General features: G+C 36.9%; 1 protein-coding gene across 1 annotated transcript in view; it reads right to left on the bottom strand.

Annotated features, from left to right (window-relative positions):
• Window positions 1-10,921, bottom strand: part of ZC2HC1A (zinc finger C2HC-type containing 1A) — a 31,215-nt gene extending 20,294 nt beyond the window's left edge. The window contains exon 1 of the mRNA XM_015814526.2: window positions 10,906-10,921. Within this exon, the coding sequence (XP_015670012.2) occupies window positions 10,906-10,921 (16 nt within the window). The remainder of the gene's footprint in view (window positions 1-10,905) is intronic.
• Window positions 10,922-13,495: the final 2,574 nt, after the last annotated feature.

Genomic DNA, 13,495 nt, shown 5'->3' with positions numbered 1-13,495 from the left:
TTTATTTAGGGACGATTTTAAGTATAATTTTAATTGGAACACAGCCTCTAATATTTGGTTTTTAATTTGGTTTTAGAAGGGTTTTATTTTTGTATATTGTTATTGTATCTGTTTTTAATATGCTGTGCACCGCCCTGAGTCCTGCGGGAGAAGGGCGGTATAGAAATTAAATAATAATAATAATAATAATAATAATAATCAATAATAAAAAAATACTAGACTAGTGTATAAATAATTTGAAGGACTTGTATAATAAAATTAAGGAATTCAAAAATACAAGAATCTGGAAAGAGATACTCTTCTATTGTATCGTATTCTGCTTGCCAACTTTCCATTAAAAAAAGAACAATGCCATGTGTTTTCTTTTTCTAAAAATTTAGTGATAATTCAATTATGGAGTAGATAGTACTCCATATAATTTTTTTATCTAAAACAAAGCATAGCACAGCATTTAGAAAGTTTTGGTAATTTTAAATAAACTCAGCAAGAAAATGAATTATTCTGGAAGCACAAACGACTGAAGTCTTTTTGGTCATACTGCAAACAGATATAATAAATGTATTAATATTCATGCATTAAATAATCAACTAAACAAAGGATGAGAAAGTAACTCATGGTACTCCATTCACATATAATTTTTTGGATTCTATATTGGGATTACTGGGAAATCCATAAAAAGAAAAGAGAAAAGAAAAGAAAAACCATTATTTCCAAGCAATATGTTAATAATATCAATATCCAAACCTTCCTGTGGGAGATTTAAAATGACTGTTTCATTATCAAATGAAATCTTCTATTAAGCTTATTTGACTAGAAAACAAAGCATCCAAGGCAATGCAAAGAAGCTGTGAGTCACAGCCGATTTCCAGAGAAATCTCAGTTATTTCCCCAGAAAAAATGTGGAACTGGGCAGATATTACTCAGTTCTGCCAGGGTGTACTACATTCCTAAAACATAAATAAATTAATAAATAGCTCATACAGTTATTGCTCATATTCAGGGGATCTTTAGTATATGCTTTTATCTTAGATTTTGAAAATAACATTAAGGAAATAATAATTGTGTATAAACTTATGTTTTACAATGTTAATCACTTATGCAAATAAAAATCACTATTCTTTTAAGAAACTAATTGATACTAATGATTTTCAACCAACCTAGGGGCATCTATTATGTTCTTTTGGCATAATGGTAACAGATAGTACTACAGAATATTCAACAATTTCCATGTGATTGAACAACAACAGTACTGTATTTGCTTTCAACAATCTCCTATCTCTGACTTACTGCTTTTGACATATTTCCAACTGACTGCAGTTTTATTTGCCAAAAACAAGTAATCTATTAGGAAACTAAATATTTCCTTTGTTTTTCAATGATGTAATACAAAGAATGAAATCATGAATGGTCTTATAAGCACAATCTTTCCATATATAGTGATATATGTGCATAAATATAAAAGACCCAATTACATCATCTGCATGTAACCACACACATTTTTAAAATGCTATTAGAAATGAAGCTGGAACATATGCAGTTAGATTTTCAGCCATAGATTTCTGCATGTACATAAAGAAAAGGAAGCAGGCAAATATTTATATTCATAATTCACAACGTAACATGTCTGCCAGCACTTTGAAGTAGTTCAAGGCAGAGATAATAGGAATTATCTTTTGGGATCACATGATTCTTGGCTTATAAAATCTAAGAATACCCTCCCTCACCCTCAGAAAAAATGGAAGCGGAAAAAAGAATACCCAACATATTTTTAAAGAATCTTAGGTAATGTTTTAAATGAACCTCAAATTAGAATATATATCCTTAGATTAGAACAAACCTAAGCTCTTTAATTTGACACCTGTTATTACAGAATAGTTCGGTTTTATGAGTTGAACTAGAAAATAAAGCAGTAACTCAGCTAGAAATCAATTAGATACAATACACCTTTGACTGAAAGGAAAAATGGTGTTTCAGTAGACAAGTAGATCCTGTTCCTCCCTCACTTTCTCAAAGGCATTCATCCGTATGCATCTCTAAATGCACATTCTCAAGGGCAGATAAACTGTGAGCTTAGCCATAAACACTTTGGCATAAAGAAAGCTGATTCAGAAAAGGAGAGGTACTGACAAGCAAGGCCACTTGAAAAAGTAACAGCTCAACAAAACAAATTCTAAGGCCTCTTTGTTTAATCCAAGTAACTTAAATGTATTCACTCCCATTACCTCATCATCCGAAACTCAAAAACACACATATTGTCATAACTCAAACTGTTTGCTACAATGATGCTCATCTCCGTTTCTTGGCTGAGGGAGCCAGAGTTGTCTGAAGACATTTTTCATGGTCATGTGGTCAGCATGGCTTATATGCCAACTTCAGGATGTTGTAAAACTTGAGAGTTAAATGAGGAAATATAACTTCAAATTTGAATCAAGCCATCCTGATCAGGAAGTCACACTGGCCTTTTAACAAATATAAGACAGGCTGTCATAGGTACCACAAAGTAATAAATGATTAAGACTTTGCATATGAATACCAAAATCTCTTACCATTTTGGAAATCTTGCATACGTTCTCATTTAATCTCCTCAATATAGTCATCATGCAAACATATTCAATGACATAGGCAGGCCAGAAAACATTAGTGGCCATCAGTATATGGAAAAGTGATATGAATCCACAGCCATACTTTATTCAGAAGCACACAATCAATACTGAAACTCTGACTACTTAACATTTCTTAATTAAATGAATCCAACATTTTAAGGGTAATACTGTAGTCTGTGTAACAGAAACCCTTTCACTGTCTTTTCTCTCTCCCCCTTGAGTAGAACTGAAAGGAATCTGCATGCTGCCGAAATCTTGAATCAATTCCTTCTATTCCACCATGAAAACACTTAATGTACCATTGGATTCCATGTATTATTATTATTTACAGCAGGCTTGTGCAACACATAGCCAACTGTTGATGGAAAGTAGGCATTGTTCCTCAGTTATCCCATTTGTGGCTCCTATAGCCTACTCAGGAAAGATGGACCTGGCAATTTTATTAATGGCATTAATGATTAAAATGAGTATCTTAAGCACTCACAATATGTCTTAAAAAGCCTGGACTTTTCAGGCTAGGTTGATTTCTCCTATAATTTAATTTAATTTTTTAATTTAATTTAATTTATTGGCCACCCATCTTACCATAAGGACCTCTGGGCAGCTTACAGTCCTAAAATATATCTATATTAAAACATAAATAAATGAAAAACAAATATTAAAATCTAAGAACATGTGGGAAGGGCAAGGGTGGAATGGGGGCAGGTGGGATCTGTTGTTACTCAATCAACCCCCTTTGGGCCCCCAGGCTAATTGGCAGAGCTAGGTCTTTAGGTACTTAGGAAAGTATAGGAGGGTTGGGCCAACCTCCCTTTAGAGGTTTTAAGGGAGAAAATGTGGGTCATAAGCTCTGCAAGGCTTAAAATTCAATACAGTACCACATTATCTATAGCGTTTTACCTTTTTCATCAGTCTCCATAACCGAGCAAGATAATGGCCATCGACAGTACACAAGATCTACAGTACGTGAAACTTAAAACACATGTTTCTTTTAGGACATTTCCAGATAATGATAATTTTTGCCAGACAGTTGTGACCATCCAGCATCATATTCTTTTGCTCTGAGAATTCCATATAATCTGGAATTGGTTATGTCTAGTCTAATGAAGAGAAGGATGAGAGGTGACATGATAGCAGTGTTCCAATATCTCGGGGGTTGCCACAAAGAAGAGGGAGCTAAACTATTTTCCAAAGCACCTGAAGACAGGACAAGAAGCAACGGATGGAAACTAACCAAAGAGAGAAGCAACCTAGGAGAAATTTACTGACAGTTAGAACAATTAATCATGGAACAATCTGCCTCCAGAAGCTGTGAATGCTCCAACACTGGAAGCTTTTAAGAAGAGACTGGACAACCATTTGTCTGAAATGGTGTAGCAGGGGGTTGGACTAGATGACCTCCAAGGTACCTTCCAACTTTATTATTATTACTATTACTACTACTACTACTACTACTACTACTACTACTACTACTACTACTACTACTACTATTATTATTATTATTATATTATTATTATTTAGTTTGACCCCACACTATATTTGCTGTACTATAGTACAATCTTTTTTCTGTGCATCACCAGAAGAATGCAGAGATGACAGGACAAGTTGAACATGATCAATTCTTTTGTGAACACTAGTCTAACCTCATCTCATTGCTTCTTTTGCCTACATTTCCATTGTAGTAAGATGCAAGCCCTCAGGTTTCAGGTTCATGTTTCACCAATTTCAAGATAATTCAAGATACTCAATGGACCAGTTTATATCCCAGAGTTGTGAGTGCTCCTTCATTGGAGGTTTTCAAGAAAAGACTGGACAACTGTTTGTCCTGGATGGTATAAGGACTCCTGCTTTGGGCAATGGGTTGGACTAGAAGACCCTCAAGGTCCCTTACAGCCCTATGGTTTATAATTCTACTTTAAAAGCACACAGTTGAAGCTACAAATACATAGAAATATAAAATAACATGCATTACTATGCAAATAGGCTTTGTGTTATGTATTAATTTGTTGTATAGAGAGGCTGAGTACCACTTACAGCCTTGTAAGTCTCTGGAAGCAAGACTGCATGCAGCCCTGAAGTATGATGTTTGCAGCTATCCAAGTTTTCTGACAGTAGTTTCTTACCATTTTGAAGTGGGGAATTATAGAATAAGTCTTAATATATGTAACTGACTTTCAAAACCTGGAAAGAAAACCCTCAACTCCTCTACTCCATTTCTGCCCCACATATGTGATGTGGTCACACCCTTTTAAAACCCAAAATGTTAAGTGCAACAATTGCTGCACAGATAGAATCATGTATCACAGAGGGATGGAACAAAGGTGGAATTTTGGCTGGTTTTTTTTAACACAAAGACATTTCCTTGAGCGGTATAGAGTCTGGCTGCCATTTGCAACCCTGCAGAACCATTTTGTGAAATTTTACTGGCAGTCGAGCCTGATTTCAACAGGCAGTATGTAGAGGCAATACAGTGCAACCAGGGTAAAGGCTGCAAAACACTGTTCCAACTGTTTATATGTGTGGAGAAATGGGAAAGCTCTGTATCTTACATTTACTCCAAATACTGACTAGTTTCTAATAGGAAGAAAGAAAAGACAACAGAGGAAACCTTCATAGACAGCTGACAGAAAGATGACCACATCCAATAGTGACTAAGAATGTTTATTCTGCCTCCAACCTTCCATTTTTAGACAAGGCTGTTGAGAAGGTAGTTGGGTTACAATTTCAGAGGGCCCTGGAGGAAGTGGTCTAAATTCTTTTCTGTTGGGTTTCAAACGCAGATGTAGTTCTAAGACACAGTACTATCAATAATTTCTGGGGATCAGTATGGGTGGTGTCATCATCCTTGTCCTTGTGGCTCTTTCACCCATTTTCAATACCTTTTCTTCCAGATTAGCTTTGAAGGGCAGACGCATGGAGGATGGTATTGTGATTCTACAGAGCTGGTGTTGGTAGAGTGGGTTCTTCAAGATTTTACACTTTCTTTGCTCCTGTTAACATCTACATGAATCTGCTGTCAGCATGGGGCTTAGTACCATCAGTATAATGAGGATACTCAGCTATATATCGCTACCCAGACTGACCAAGTGAAGCTGTCAAACTATTTTCCTGGTGTCTAGAAACTGTGGGGGGTCTGATAGGAAAAAAATGGGCTTCATACTAACTTTGGCAAGTTTCAATGGCTGTGGGTTTTGGAACCTCTAGTTCTGGAGAACTTCCATCTTTAGTTTGGGTTTGAATAGTAACTCACAGTTTGTATAATTTGGGGGGTCTTCTTGGATTCTTGGCTCCTGCTCAAACAGTAGATAATGGCTGTAGTTAGAAAGCATTTGCAGAAATCCAGTACACCAACTACATTGATTCCTGGATTGTTAAAGAAAGGCAGAGTACAGTTGGAGGAGAAATGCAAGGGCTGTTAACAGATAAAAGGTCTGTAAAAGAAATATAATCCTAGGAGAGTAAGTGTAAGAAAGAAACTTTAAATAATCCTGCCTTGATACTGATTGGTAGAAAACAGAGAAATTCTGGCAGAACATCAAATATATTACTATAAAGTTCCAGAAATCTTTGCAGTGTTTGTTTTCCTGACCTGGTATACTATGAAGGGTTGATATTGGTCCCAATATTCTGCCAGAGCCTCTTTTTATCTACTCTTATACCTCATGCAACATTAAGATGATTTTTTTTCTTGCTTACTACTCTCCTGAACTTGAAATTTAATTTACAGCATCTTTTATCTATTATGTTCATTCATGATTCTCTTTGCCTCCCTGTGCAAACCAGGAAAGCCTTGTTCACAATCATGCCTTGGTTGCTCCTTGTTTGGACTCCTAACTATATACAAAGGATTGTCCTTGAATACTATGTAGTAGCTATAACTGGTTCAGAATCATGTGACACCACTAATTTGTCAGCTGTTCTGACTCCTAGCAGGCTTCTGGGTATAATTCAAGCTGTTTGTTACCACCTGTAAGTTTTTTCATAACACAGAGATAAGTTATTTGTGGGTCTGTTTATTTCTGTTTATTTTGAATCTGACAGAGTAGGCATGTTCCAGGTTCCATCAATGAAACAGTTTTTTGCTGCAGCCTCTGTCCTACCCATGTTCAGATTGTCTTGACCCTTTTAGAAAGCCATAAAATCCTGGCTGTCCTTCCAGGCGTTGGGCCAACGTATTAGATGAGCCCATATTATAATGGTTTAGGGAAATTATAGTGATTTACCTTTCATTTTTGTTATTTTTGCTGGCTATTTTAACTCAGTAATATGTAAAGCACACATTTTCTTGTACTACAATTTTGGTTCAGTAAATGGCGTAGTTTTAAAATAACATGGAAGCACCTCCATGTGTTTGTTGAGTTTCTCTATGACTAAATGATACTTGAATCTAGTAGATGTTTCGGTCAGAATAGGAAAATCCTCTGGAGCAAATTGAGGAGCAGAGAAGCTGCCAACAAAAAAGAAATTGTTTCCCTTTTGACTAATAAAAACCTTTATTAGATGTAATATCATTTTTCCGAGAAATAACTGGATGTCATTCACAGAAAGGAAATGTCAGTGCAGTACTTACTGGGTATTATTGCTTATTCTAGTACCAAAATAAAAGCTATCGTGAACCATCAAATTGGAATGGGCCATTTAGGCCATTTAGCCCAAGTCGTGCCTAAGTCAACAATCCAAATTAAAAACTTTCTCACAGATGGTCTGTCTTCTGAACACATCCAGCAAATAGGTCCACCGTGCTCTCTAGCAGGCACTGTGTTTAAAAAAATTTCTAGTGTTATTTTAATAAATATTTAAAAATACAATCAGTAAGAAATATGAAAAGTAATGTTGAAAGGTTTAAATTGGCTTAATAGATTTTTCTAACATATAAGTGGTATCTACCTTTCTGTTATATAAGACAATTATTCTTATGAGTCCATTTGAGTTGAGCAATTATAACAAATCTGAAATTAATAAATCATTTGGTCTTGCACTCTAGGATGAGGGGACCAGATCTTTCTCTGTATTGTACTGTTCAAATAGTTGAAAAGGGCTTTTTTGTTCTCCTCAGTTGTTTGTTCTCTAATTTCTCCTTCAAAATCTTAATTTTTAGTCCACTGATCATCTTTATTGCCCTCCTCTGAGTTAATTCCAATTTGTTTGAATCCTTTCTAAAATGTAGCCCTGATCTAGACATAATATTTAAAGGGTGGTTTGACTCAAGCCAATAGAGTGGCACTATTACCAGAATTATACTTTTATTGACAGTAAATAAAACTGTATTTTTCTTTTTCAGCAACCATGTTATAGTGGTTATACATATTCAAGTTCTAAAGTGTTGCTGCCAAGCTAGATTTCCCTAATTTTATAACTGTGCATCTGATTTAATGTTCCTAAGTAAATAACTTTGTTCAAACTTTATCAGCATCCTTTTAAACAAATATAAACAAATGATTGGGCCTTAGAATTTACTAAGATACAAACATTTTAGATCATTATTTCAAATCAGAGACTTTGGACAGTGAACATTTTCTTTTGTTTTTGTATAAATACCTGTATAATCCACAGGATAAACTTTGACAGAGAAGTCTGAAGCTAGACCAAAACTCTGTGGGTGGCCATAAAGAAATAAATAAACAATATAGTTATCATTGACTGAAAAAAATATTTAAAGTTTTTTCAATGGGGGGGAGGAGCATTGTGCATTGAACATTATTGTATACAAAAAAGTTAGATTCAAGTATGGTATCTTGAGGTTTATTTCCAGCTTGCTTGGCTTTGTAGTCTTTGTAGACAGGATTTTCTGAAAACATTACACTAGAATCTGTTCTTGTCCAGAAATAAAAACAATTGTGAAACCAAAAATACCTATTCTATGTTCTTGACTTATGTTTATTTTAATAGTACTTATGGTAATTTGGTCACCTTAAATTGTTCTAATACATTCAAACTCTTCCATTTTTAAATATTAGAAATCTAAAACTTCATTAATACTGAATTTTATTTCACAAAGACACCAAAGGTTAAGTTATGATAGATGTCACAATGGAAGGAAGCAGGAAATTATCTTCCTTTTAATGCTGGGATTCATGCATGGTTTTAATAGTTGGCAAACTCATATTTTAACCATTTTCCAAACAAAATAGGAGAAAGTACACTCAAAGGTGACACCTCTTCTGAGTGTACAAGACATCAGGCCTGCATATGCAAAGCTGTGTCTCTGGCCAGTTGTTTTGGCTGTCATGCAGTAGCTATTCTTTAGGACAGGACAGGGCCTGGGCTTCCCAGATCTCTTGGGTTTGCTTCTGCCCACTCTATTTACCCATCCTGTTTGATGCTATCTTCTTTTTTCCCTTATCTGCCTTCTTATTCTCTCCTCTGGCACAGCAGCAGATAAAGGTCCTAGACTACAATGTTCCATGACATCCATGGTCTTGTGGACACAAAAACTTATACTGAACCCAAGCTCAGTATAGTGATTCTGCTGTAATCACTATTATATATATTCTCCACAATCACAGCAATAATTTCAGCAAGAAACAGAACATATTACAATAACTATTTTGTAATACAATTCATACATTCTACTGTCATCAGCCCTGCTGGGCAGTTAATGGGCACAGTACAAAACATCTGGATGGCATCATAATATGGTTTAGAGGTGCACTGCTAATCAACTAATTTACATAAATTGGCATATAGTTAATATCAACAGTTCTGAAAAGAACTGAAGAGGAGGCTATTAAAAATGAAAACTCTGATTTAAATTAAATTCATAGACTTGTAGCATTGTTAGATATACTTGGTGTGATGCCCTGATGGGATCAGTTTAACATTCCTTTTCCTTGTCAAACTCAATACTTTAAAAAACAGTTCAAAGCCCAGAAATACTGTAATTAGATCTGACTTGACTCTCTGATACTGAAACAACGTAAAATATGTCAGATTCATAAAAAATGCATTTCTGCTTTTAGTACAAATATTTTAACATCCATGCACATTTAGACTGAACATACACATTTGGGATTCATTTTATCGCTCAAAGAACTAGATATATGCATAAATCTCTACATAGTTTTAAACACAAATTTACCTAAAAAGTAATCCTGTGTATCAAAAGAACTAGTTTTTCAGTGTATTCAGTGTATCGATTTAAAAGAAGTTTATACAGACTGCTTTTTTTCTTAGTACGAACACTTTCTTCTGCACTACATATAAAATAAAAAAAAACATTATTAATAAGAAAAGCATTGCTGATTTTGATTTAGGAAATAAAAGAGGTAGAAAATCAGTTCAAGCCAATCCACACAAAGAACAACAGAGATGCCAAGGCACTTTAAATAATGCTGTCATCATCCTCAGCAAGATTAAATGAGGATTCTGTTGACTAAATGTGGCAAGAAAGCTTTGCTAAACCCAATTCCACTATAGGATAGGTTTTTAAAACTAACAAAGGGCTCTTTCCTAGGCCTTTTCCACAAATGACAATAAAATCTCCTCCCCCCCTTTTTTTCTTTGCATCCCTAATTGAATACAAAACCTCAACTGGCTCAAATATGCACTCACATTAAAAACAGTTTTCTCAGGATTTCCATGCTAATACATCATATGATGCGTTCTAGCCCAACTTTCCCTAGCATCACTTCTGAAAATACATTACAAATAGGCAAAGAAAAAAAAAAAAAGCGAATTCACAGACCAACCACTCACCATTTTCACGCGGCTCCCTCCCCCCCCCCCCGTGACTACCTGTGCCCCGAGTGCAGTAGCTAACAAACTGGGTTAATCATCCAATTAGTAGTTCAAAACCTGACTTCGGGCTTCAGCGTGACTGACTTGCACAGTTCAGGAAAAGATGCGGAATAAATGACATTCGTCGGGAGAAAGGCCCGTTTGGGAACTCACCAGCCATCCCTCCAACCCTTCTTCAAAAAGGACCGCAGGGGTCCCAAACGCCCCGGCATTAACCGATCCGCCGCAGGAAGGACGGGGCAGCGTCTGGAATAGACACCCAGCCGACACGCCCAGGAACAAACGGACGGGCCGCCTTGGCGGGGGGGGGGCGGCAATGCAAATCCCTCGGGAGACCCCCTCCCCTTCCCCCCCGTCTTTCCTCTTCAGCCCCTTCCCGGGAGAAGAGAGGCTCCTCCCGCCTTCTGGGAGGGGATTTCGGCATCAAAAGTCCTCCCGCCTTCTAATCTTCCCCCCCCCCGTCGCCCCTGCCCCCCCCTCTCCCAGGGGCCTCGCGTCTCCCTCTGTTCGCGGCAGCCTGGAGCAGCGAAGAGTCTGCATCTCTTCTCGCAGTCCCCGCCCTTACCCTCCTGCTCTTCCATGGCGCTCCCTGCCAGACTCCGGCTCCCGGCCGCTGCTGTAGCAACTCGGCCACCTCCCAGCCGCTAACATCCCCGGCGTCTATTGGTTTTCCCAGCACAAGGAGGGGTGGAAGGCGGCGCGGCGCGGCACGCAGTGCGGATGGGCCGGCCTAGGCTGCGGCTCCGGCTCCGTTGCAACAGCCAGGGCTTCTTTCTTCTCCGCGGTCGCCGCCCTGGCGTAGAAAAGGGCGGGCTTTTCGGTGTCCAATTTCTTTGCCTGGACATTGTTCTACTCCCAGTACCTTTAATTGGCCGTATCTCCCAGGGAACTTTTTTTAGAGTATTTTTTCTTTTGCATCGCGCCCAGCAGAAATACCAGACGTTTTATTTTTTTTTGCTTTTCCGCAAGGAGGGGAGGATTCGCATCGTAGTTAGACGCCATGGCGTGGTTGGAGTCCTGGTGACTGCAGGAGTGTCTTTTGGATCTAGTAATAATGTACGGGACGTGAATTGGCTTACAGATCAGATGAAGTTAAAGCTGGTCACATTAGAGCAGGGGTAGTCAACCTTGGCATCTTTTAAGACTTGGGAACTTCAACTCCCAGAATTCCCCAGACAACATGGCTGACAGGGGAATTCTGGGAGTTGAAGTCCACAAGACTTCAAAGTTGGACACCTGTATTAGAGGCTCAGTAAAAACAACCAAGAAGCAAAAATAAACATTTTCACTGAAGGAAAGAACATTACAAAAATATATAGTTTACACCATCACTCAGCAGTGGTCATAGAATCATTTGGGTCTATGGCCTGCTTGAAAAGGGAAATGTTCAATGCCTTTCTAAAGCAGAGGAGGGATGGAGATGAATGGGCCTGTGGAATGCTATTTTGGAGGGCAGTAGTAATAGGCACATTTCTGCAGGGGAACTGAAATGTGTCCATCTTGGCAAGAGTTGATGGGACAGGCAGAAACAACTGGAGACAGGCAGAACTTTGTACCGCTTTATTGAGTGACCATATTTTCTTGAATAAAAATAAAGAGCAAGTTGTCTAAATTTAATTTTTGACCCAAATGTAAGCTGTAACAAACCTGGTGGGTGATCTCACAGGGAAACAGTGTGAAATGGGTATGCTTAGCCTCTTTTTCCTTATTCTCTACATCACTTATCCACTAGCCTGTCTACCAGTCTTCTGAAATCATTCCTTTCCTATTCTTTGTTTATCTCTTGGGTTTTCAAACCTCTACCCTCTGTCAGTAAATAGCATTTTAATGGTTGTATATATTTTGAACTGCCAACATTTTTTTTTTTTAAAAGAGCTTAAAGAGAACAGGTCTGTTGATTTGGATGTGAGAGCTTTGCTTTTCTCCTTGAAGAGAGAAAAATGAAATACAGTGGATAGATATAACAGAATGATATACTGTAGATGAATTGGTTCTATTACTTGAAGTTGAATTTCTTCATAATGCAAATTCAAGGTTAAACCATTATACCAGTGATACAGACATTTGTAATTTATGGGATTAGCAAAAAAAAAATAGTGCTGTATGTAATGGCAGCATTACCATTTTTGATATTAAAGAGTTACTAGTTGATAGTTGAGATTTAAAAATCATTGGAAACTTACTTGGCAGCATCTAAAAATGGAAACCAAAAACAGTAACTGCATCAGCATTTTGTTGCATTATTATTGTTTGTTTTTTCTCCTTCATTTTAAAGGAGTATCAGAACTGATGAGTTTTTCTCACAATTCAGTTCTTGTACTTATTCTTAAAGCTGATAGTGAGGGACAGTATTTGTGAGGGTTTGGTCTGTTGTTGTATAGTCATCTCTTTTCCCATCTTTTGGTTAAATCCCAGGAAATACATAATGAAAAATCTCTGCTTTGAGATTTTGTTTCAAAGGAAGCATCCTCTGTCACTTTGCCCGGTATAGTAATCTTGTAAATATCACCAAAAGACATTTGCAAGAAATTTTAATACACTGTATGTAAATGACATTCAAAAACAGGATTATCTTTTGCAGGGAAAAGAAACATTTTGAAAATTAAAAAAATACACAATGCAAATATCATTTTAAGTATGGAATTCTAATACAATAAAATGTGAAATAAAATAAAATGAATATATACAAATGTGTCATTTAAATTTTTTTACTGCTTCTTGCACATTTTAAGTTCACCTTTCAAAAGAATACATATGAAGGATATTTTAATGTTTACAGCTCAGCATGGGTACACAATACTTACTGTAATAAAAGAACAGATGAATTATTGTCAACAATGGTCAGAATGAATATTAGGTAAAGGAGTATCTGTTAAGGAGACAGTTGAAAGTGTAGTATATCCTGAAACTACCTTCTGAATGAGAAGATCAAAATATGCATGATGGCATCTGTAGTGTCACAATCCAAGCCCTGTGTCATTTGTACATGCCATTTGATTTTGATCATCATCTGCAAATAAAGTTATATTATTGATGTCAACAATTTATTAGTATAGAAGTGCAGTTTTTGGGATCATGTTGAAAAGGTGCTTAAAGCCTCATGAAAGCTGTACATTTTAATGGCTTCATTCGGCAGTGTTTGAATTAAGGAGATA

This window comes from Protobothrops mucrosquamatus, unplaced genomic scaffold (genome assembly GCF_001527695.2).
Source record: "Protobothrops mucrosquamatus isolate PMUCROS unplaced genomic scaffold, P.Mucros_1.0 scaffold260, whole genome shotgun sequence".
Classification (NCBI taxonomy): domain Eukaryota; kingdom Metazoa; phylum Chordata; class Lepidosauria; order Squamata; family Viperidae; genus Protobothrops; species Protobothrops mucrosquamatus.
This window is presented reverse-complemented; position numbering and strand designations above follow the sequence as displayed.